Source organism: Equus quagga, chromosome 3 (genome assembly GCF_021613505.1).
Source record: "Equus quagga isolate Etosha38 chromosome 3, UCLA_HA_Equagga_1.0, whole genome shotgun sequence".
In the NCBI taxonomy this organism is placed as follows: Eukaryota; Metazoa; Chordata; class Mammalia; order Perissodactyla; family Equidae; genus Equus; species Equus quagga.
In genome coordinates this window covers 151,486,582-151,495,063 of record NC_060269.1, presented here as the reverse complement: position 1 = coordinate 151,495,063, position 8,482 = coordinate 151,486,582, and the positions used below count along the sequence as shown (strand labels likewise).

Here is an 8,482-nt window from a genome sequence, read left to right as displayed (position 1 = left end):
AAGGCGGGGGCCCCCTCGGCTCGGCGCTCCAGGCGGGGTGGGCATGCATGGCATCGGCGGATCCTGGAGCTGCAGGAGTGCGGCGTCTCGGCCCAGCCCGCCTGACTCGGCTCTGCCAGAAAAAGTCGGGCCCTCCGATGGCCCCTCGAGTCCCCGGGCCGGGTGAGTGCCCTCCCGCCAGGCGCGGCGGGGGCCCTTCAAGCCCTCTGTGCTCTTCTTCAGTCCCCCACACTCTTGCTCCTGGGCTGTGAGTGGCTGTGAACAGGGCTCCTGATGCCCTTTGCCCCCTCCCGGGGCCTCGTGCAGCATCTGGCCCAAAGTGGGCTGGCGGGTTGGAAAAAGATGGCGACTCAGGGCTGTGAGCTGCAGCCCAGAGCCCAGCCTGACCTGCGGTGGGGCCCTGGGGCTGGACCCAGCCTGGCTCCGCCTGCACTGGCCCGTCTGGGCCTCAGGTCCTCACTGTGCAACGGGCCTACGCGTCCTTTACAGGTGCCACAGGAAAATAACAACAACAACGATAATAATCAACTCGGGAGGTGGAAGGGGCAGTGGTCCAGAGCCGGCCCTCGACTCTTGGGTCCACCCCTCACTAGCCCGCGGTGGGTGTCCCAGACAGAGTGGCCACCGCCCCGTGGCTGGGCGTGGAGGAAACAGTGGACAGAAAGAGACACGGAGGCAGCTGCGGAGACCGGGGTGAGAGTGGGGGTGGGTTTCAGAGCAGCAAGGGCCGAGGTGACCCTCTGCCACAGCCCGCCTGCCCCATCCCGTGGGCACTCACGTCATGACCAGCGTCTCGTCTCCCGGCTCACTCAGCAGCCCGTCCACAAACACAGAGGTGCTGGTGAAGTTGTGCGTGCTCCAGGTGAGGCCCTCGTCCACGCTGAACCTGCAGGAGAAGGGGTCACCATCCGCAGGGCCCGCGAGGGCCCTCCCCGTGTCCAGGGCGTCTGCTCCACTGGATCCAGCCAGGCTCGCAGCCAGGGACAAGCACTGTCCAGCTGAGGCTGCTGGAGAACAGGCGGGAGCAGTGGCCATGCCTGGGACCAGCCCAGCATTTGGACCACAACTGGATCCCGACCTCACTCTCTCCTGGGAGGCCACAGTGGCCACCCCCATCACCAAGTGGTGTCCACATCTGCTTAACAACACCACAGCCAAGGACTCCTGGGTGTGCTGTCTGGGTACCACAAAGACGCTTTGTAGTCCCTGATTGCAGAGTTATCTGGGCCTTAGAAACATCCAGCTCAGCCTCCCCCAGTGCCTGAGCCCGGCCCAGGGGTTGCTAGGCCAGAGACAGCAGCTACTGTCTCCCAATGCAGTGGCATATTACAGTGCCACCAGCTCCAAGTGTAGACAGCTCTTTTTCAGACTAAAGTGATACTGACTTCCTGGCAACTCTCCCAGCTCTGCCTTCTGGGTCCAGAGCACATACCTGCCCTTACTTCCCCACAACTGTCCTTCAGATGTCTGAAGCTGATGCCAAGCCCACTTTCACCCAGGCACAGGCTGCTGGCTTCCCTGTCTGGCCCTACTTCCTCCACTTAACTAGTTCCTGTTGATGCTTGAGAGTCACCTCTTCTGGGAAGCCCTCCATGCTCCCCTAGACTGAGGTCTCTGGCTCACCTGACCCCACTGCTCTGTCATTCCCTGTTTCCTCATCTCCCCACGCCCGGCCCTGGGCAGCGCTGGGGGAGGCCCGGCTGGGCTCACTGCTACCCTCTGCTAGGAGGGCTTTGGGCCGCTGCCCTGGGCCCACAGGGAGCTGTTCTGGGACTAGCCCGAGGGGCTCCCAGGAGGAGAGAAGAGCCCGCCCGCCCTGCACCACGGCGCTGGCCCCTCATTACTTGAGGATCTTCAGGGGGATGGAGGTGTCCTTGATGGCCACAATCACGCCGCCGTGGTCCAGGTAGAGGATGTGGTGCTCTTCCTCGAACACCTGCAGAGAGGCGGACGGCGCTGAGGGCAGGACCCTGAGAGGGTCAGAGGTCGTTCAGGGTCAAGGGTCACTCGCCAGGGGCAGAACTGACAACACACAGGCTGGGGGGCACCGGCAGAGGCCAGCTCCCTGAGGCAGGGCTGGTCAGGGCTCCCCGAGTCCCCCAGGCCATCGCCGAGCTCTTCCACAGCACCCGGACCCAGGACACGTGGGATAAATGGATGACGGTGCCATTTCAAGACCACTGAGAGACGGTGCTCTCGACAGGAGAAACTCATGTCCCGGGAAGGCCAACAGCATGAGACCAGAAAGAAAGAATGGAACTTGGGATAGGCAGCCTCAGTAAAAGCACACCCCTACTTGACATCAAGACTCAGCTCAAGTGCCGCCTCCTCCAGGAAGCCCTCCCTGACACCAGGCTGCCTGGGGAGTGCCTCTGGGCCCCCGCCCCAGCACTTACTACACTAATTCATTGCTGTTTCTTCCAGCCAGGGACCTCCTCAAAGGCTGGGCCTGCATCAGGGTCCTCTTTGTGGCCCAGCACGGCTCTGCTCAGAGCTGGGGTGCCTGTGCTCAGGGAGTGTGTGTGGGATGAATGAATGAATAAGTGAGTGAACGAATGAACAGCCACCGAGTCTTCACGGAACAGAAGGTCAAGCGGTGGGACAGGGCTCACGCAGGAGGAGATGGCTCTGTGGCCTCACGTGTCTGCAGACAGCCAGGGGCCCCTTTTCCAGGTGAGGGAGCCAAGGCTCGCAGCACTGGGGGCACAGCCGCAGCTGGCAGAGCCGAGCGCGGCTCCTAAGTCACACCAGGACACCGGGCTCAATGGGTCTTCGTGACCACAAGCGCCCAGATGGGAGCATGTGTCCTGCCCGCCCAGAGAGGGATGCAGGTGCCCTGCATCTCTGCTCTCAATGATGGCCCCAAGGCGGGAGTGGTCCAGGCCCTGCTACCTCCCACCCTGTCTGCCCGGCTGTCTCTGGCTCCCGGCTCCCAGGAGGAGAGAGGAGAGAGCCAGCAGCCCGGCCCCCGCTGGCTCCTCTTCCCTCTCCGCCTGTCCAGACCCGGGGCCTGGCCGAGCCTCCTGCTCTCCTGGGCTGGGTGGGGCAGCTGCTGCCAGGCCAGCGGGGACGCGGCCCCCGGGGCTGAGCCCGGTGGGGAGTGGGCTCCCTCCAGCAGATGTTGACCAAACCCCACCCTGCCGTGCCCCGCCCTGCAGGACGAGCCGGGAAAGCTCCCCAACTCCAGGGGACTGTTCCAGGACACTGAGCCAGCGGGAATGTTGTAAAAAACCGCCAGTGGGTCTTCTCGCTGCTCCGCCATCTGGAGCCTTTTCTGTGTCTCAGTGTTAGATTTTCCAGGAGGGGCCAGCAGGATGCACGGGGAGGACACAGGGCAGAGGCCCCACATCTTAGGAATATAAGACCTCAGCAGAGCTGTGTGGGTGCCTCCCGGCCAGGCCCTCAGCCCTGACAGCCCATCACCCCCACACCCCTCAACCCCACCAGAACCTTCCGATGGCCTCCCAGGGCTCTTAGAACCATGCCAAACCTTCCCATGGCCTCTGGGGCTCTGTAGCAGCTGCCCTGTCCACCTGTCTCCCACCCTCCATACACCAGCCATCTCGCCTCCTCTCCTGGAACATGCCTCAGGCCCTTTGCACATGCAGTGTCCTGCCTGCAAATCTCTTCCCCAGATACTTGCACCTTCTCCTCAGCCTTGCTGGCATTTCCCACTGCTCTTGGGAATTCTCCGGGAAACACTTCTGGCTTGAATAATGGAGAGGCCCCTGATGAAAAATGGGGGGAAGTGGGCAGAAGACTCCCAGAGCCCACCCTCCCTTCCTCCCTCCTTCTCTCCCTTGACATTTAGAGCGGGAGGCTGGCAGGTCTGGTAAAATGACACAGAGAAGGGGGACCGACAGGACCAGCCACACTGGGCCCCTCCCTGCTGGGTGACAGCTGCTGCCCATCAGGGGGCTCCAGGGCCCCCGCAGGCGCCTTCGTGAGTGGGTTGGGTGCGGGGTGGCGGGATGGCTCATAGCGCTCTGCTGCAACAGGGCAGCTTCTCCAGGAGAAACCGGGGGACCTGGTGTCTGTGAGCCGGTGAACACGCTGCGGGGGGCGGGGGGGGGGGGGGGGGGGAGGCGGTGGGCAGCAGCCCTGCTGCTCACACGGGTCCTGGTTAAGGTCAGCCACTTGGGGGTTATTTCAAGGAGACGCTGGAGGTTCAGAGACACACACTGACTCGCCGGAGACCACACAGCTGGTAACTGGCAGAGCCCTATAGACCCCAGGTCTCTGACCCAACCCCTCGCCCCTTCCACCTCGACTCTTAGTCCCTGGGCACCCATCCCACAAGCAGGACAGGGAGGAGGAGCTGCATCTCGTGAGTGATGAGGTCGCAGGCTGGAGGGGAGCTCAGAGCACTAACTCAGAGGCTCCCCAGACACACCCCTGCAGCACTGGGTCCCACTGGATTCCAGGGCTGCGTCTGCAGGGCATCAGGGAGTCAGCGTGCCTGATGTCCTTTGTCCCAACCATTAGCTCAGGTAGATGCTTGGGATAAGATTACATTAACAGAGGTAGAGTTTCCTGGACAAGGGAGGTGACAGCCTGCTGACTTTAGGATACTGTGAGGAAGAACTTTTCACAATTCTCTTCCCCATCCATCCACCCATCTAACAGACCCAGTGTTCCAGGCCCTCTCTGTCTGGGTGCTGGGATCCAGAGCTAGAGATGAAAGTCTGGACCCCAGGAATTCACAGCTTGGGGAGAGACCTCCAAGGAGGCAGACCACCTCCACGCACGTGCCTCTGCCTGTGCGGGGGGCGCTCTCAGTCCCCGCTCCCCTGGGGGCCTAACCTTCTCCCTTTCATGGGGATGTCAGGCTGCCGCACAACAGGGCCCGGTGAGTGAGGGGGAAGCCTGAGTGTGTTCTCGGGCCAGTGCTCTGGCAGGACCTCCCTGGGGACCAGGCTGCCTGCCGGATGGGGGATGAGGGGGACCACACCAGACGCCGGCTCCTCCCTCCAGGACGGGCAGGTGCGTCCGCCATGTCCACCCACTGGGAGACAGGGTGCCTCTGGGCATCCCAGGAGCCCCACAGACAGTTCTGCCCTCTTCAGCCCCGGCTCTCCTGCCCCACAGCGGGACTGCTCTTCTGCGCCTTGACCGCCCTGTTCCCTGCCTCCCCGCACCCTGGGCTCTGGAGTGAGGCAGGGGGCTCCCGGAGCGTTTTCTGGCCATTGTTTTTCAATCATCCCAGGAGCTCGTGCTCTTAAAAGGTCACGTCCATTCAACAGCACACCCGCCGCCGTCGTAATTCCTATTCTGAGAGTTCCCCGCTCAGCCACGTCTCACTACATCCTTGACCACTGGCCTGAGCTCATGGTGTCGTCTTGCCCTCTGAGCCTCTGTCCCATCCCGTCCTCTGCCTGGGCACCCTCTCTGCCCCCTCCTCCCCGGCAAACTCCAAAACCCAGCTCGAGCGTCTCCCCCTCCCTGCCATGCACACGCACACGGCGCCCCTCCTCTCCTCCCCCACGCACCGCAGCCCCGCTCATCTGGCGCCCCCCCATCATTGGGGAACAAGTACCCCAATGCCAGGCCCCGCTCAGCACCTGAGCAGACGTCTCCGATTTACCCCCGACATTCCCAATATGAAGCCCAAGCAGACTGCTCGCCAGAAGCACCCTGTGGATACCCCACAGCCCGTCTCGATCACAGGAGACCTCTGCTCTGTCACCCCGGACCATCTAGTCTAATAAAGGGGGGGCGTGTCTCTGACAAATGGACAGGCGGTGACCTTTAACAAACTTTGGACATGTTTCACTGGTTTTAGTGAAATAGAAATGTTGTAACACAATAAATCTCTTTTGCCCTTTTCAAAATTCCTTGTTTCTTGCATATCATTAAAAATGTCGTGGCCTTGCACCAGGCTGCAGGTGAGCTTCACGCTTTGGGAGTAAATATTTGTCTGGAGCGTTACCTGGGAGGGGGCTGGAGGTGGTGTACGCAGAAGCGCAAAAAATGACCCTAAAACAGGGCTTCCTACACTGTCGGGCAGGGGAGAGGCCCCTGAGAGCCCAGAGCACTTTCTCAAGCCTTTAAAGCAGAAACTGGCACTCCACGCGGCTGGCAGAGCAGAGGAGGACTGTTTCCTTTTCTGGAAAAAAACAGCAAGTGCAGAGGGAGCTGGCCCCTCCTGGGGCGGCACGTTCGGGTTCAGCTCCTGCACAGGGTGCATGGGGCCTGTCAGCCGTCCCGCCCTCGGCCGCCCCGTGTTGTCCCCGGGTCTCCCGCCAGCAGCACGACCCCTCTGGGCTGAGAAGGTGCGCTCGGAACCTGGCGTGGGGACCATCTCCTGCGTAACTGCTTCCCTTTCCTTCTTTTCCTGGGCCACACTGGATGTCAGATTGTCGTCCCCGGATGTCTCCTGGATGCCCCAACCCAGACTCAGCGTGGCCTCCCAACCTGCCCTTCCCCCACGTTCTCTTTCTCTTCCATCGCTCTGCCATCCACCCAGCGGCCATCCTGCCAGGACACAGGAGTCGTCCGCGGCCCCCCACCTCCTGGCCTCTGGGCTCCCAGAAGAGCTCAGCCCAGGCCCTGGAGTCCCCGGGTGGCTTCCTGCCAGGACGGCACCTCCACCCCGTCCCTGGCATTTATGGCCTCTGCTTCGACCCTCACGGTAACGTGTCTGTGTCTGGCCACGTGAAGATGTGCGTGAGATCTGTAATCCTCCAGCTGTGGCCACGGAAGGAACGCTGGGTGGCTCGGGCCAGCCCGGCCTGGACTTGCTCTTCGTGGACGGCGGACGTAAAGTCTGCTAATGGGAGCTGCGCCCAGCCACTCGGGCCAGGGAAGACGAAGAACCGCGCCTCAGAACCCCGGGAGCGGGGGTGTGCTGGAACAGACGGCCCTCCCGGGATCTCTGGGTGGGTGGGCGTGGGGAGGGTGCCAGGCCCTCCCCGCCCCCTTACCTGCCGCCAGCTGTGCCCGCAATCGGACGTGATGTACATCTCCTCCTTGTACTCCACCAGCTGTGAGCCCAAGTTGCCTGGTCCAGAAGGAGAGGGCGGGTTGCTCTCAGGATCAGCCACTTCCCCATTACAGGGCCTGAGCCCAGACAGACCCCAGCAAGTGCTGCGTGTGCCTGGGTCGACGTGTCCCACCACCAAAGCCACGCGTGCCCCTCTCTACACACCTCATACAGTGACGGGCCTGCTGTAACCACGACGCTTGGGCCCTGGGTCTGAGTCTGTGCAGGGAAGGACGAGCCTTCCACAGCCAGCCAGCCTCAGGGGCTCTGGGCAAGGCCCAGGTGCGGGCAGAGCTCTAGAGCTTCAGGGCACCCACGGGTGATGCGTGTGGTTCAAGAACAGGAAGTGTGGTGCAGTGGTCAGGGACAGGTCAGAGGGGCCTCCGGCAGGCGGCAGCCCCTGACAGGCTTTAAAGTGGGGGAGGACAGGACTGGCTTTGCAGGTGGTGGTGGCTCCCTGGGGCTGGTGCAGGGGGGACCAGAGGCAGGTCCAGGGCATGATGGGAGGTCCAGGCAAGGGGCAGGTGCTCAGGAAGCGTCTGGAGAAGACGTGCAGGACGGGGAGGTGGGCGCCAAACCAGGAGGCTCCTCCTCGGTCAGAGCTCACTTGAGCCCCTACCCGGCTGGCTCGAAGGCCGCTCTACAGGGCTCAGATTGAATCCTGGGGTGGGACCAGAGCCCCACCCCGTGTCCAAGCCAACGCAATGCCACTTACAGATGAGGAAGCTGAGCCAACATGGGCTCCTACACGCAGAACAGTGGCCACCTAGAAGGACGTCGGCTCCAGGAGATCACCGTGGCCCCTGGAGCTGGGCCCTGCTGCCCCAAATGGCCTCCTGGGGAGGACCTTGAACAGTGGGATTTTCCCATAAGCTGGACTTGGCAGGTTTCTGATGTGCCCCATGGTCACGGCAGGGACCAGGGGTCCGAGCCACCTGGATGATGGGGACCTGTGATGAGGACACTGAAGCCATTCTGGACTCTGGCCTGGAGCCCCCGAGGCCCCTGCCCTGGGTGACCTGTGCATCCCTTGCCATTTGAAGCCTTGTTTATGCGGCACTCACAGGGATATCTCACCCAGAGTCAAGTTTAGATGTCACTGGAAAATTCCAAAGGAGATGGATTTTTCTTGATCAGAGGAGTCAAAGGGAATTTCAAGCAGAGTGTTTGTGTGCCTGCCTCCTTTTTTTTGAGGCCCAACCAACCACCAATCCATCCATCCTTTATTAACTTATCTATCCATCCCCCCATTCATTATCCATCCATCCGTCCATCCATTCTCCATCTATCCATCTACCCATCCCTCCTTCATTAGTTTATCTACCCATTCATCCTTCATTAATTGATCTATCCATCCGCCATTCATTATCCATCCATCTGTCCATCCACCCATTCTCTATCCATCCATCCTTCATTAGTTTATCTATCCATACCCCCATCCATTCTCCATCCATCCATCCATTCTCCATCCATCCATCCATTCTCCATCCATCCATCCAT

At 61.4% G+C, this 8,482-nt stretch overlaps 1 protein-coding gene across 1 annotated transcript in view; it reads right to left on the bottom strand.

Moving 5' to 3' along the window:
• SORCS2 (sortilin related VPS10 domain containing receptor 2) overlaps positions 1-8,482 on the bottom strand; it is a gene marked incomplete at its 5' end in the record, with an annotated part of 487,825 nt that overhangs the window by 31,909 nt on the left and 447,434 nt on the right. The window contains 3 exons of the mRNA XM_046655787.1: positions 779-886; positions 1,845-1,936; positions 6,924-7,000. Of these exons, the coding sequence (XP_046511743.1) occupies positions 779-886; positions 1,845-1,936; positions 6,924-7,000 (277 nt within the window). The remainder of the gene's footprint in view (positions 1-778; positions 887-1,844; positions 1,937-6,923; positions 7,001-8,482) is intronic.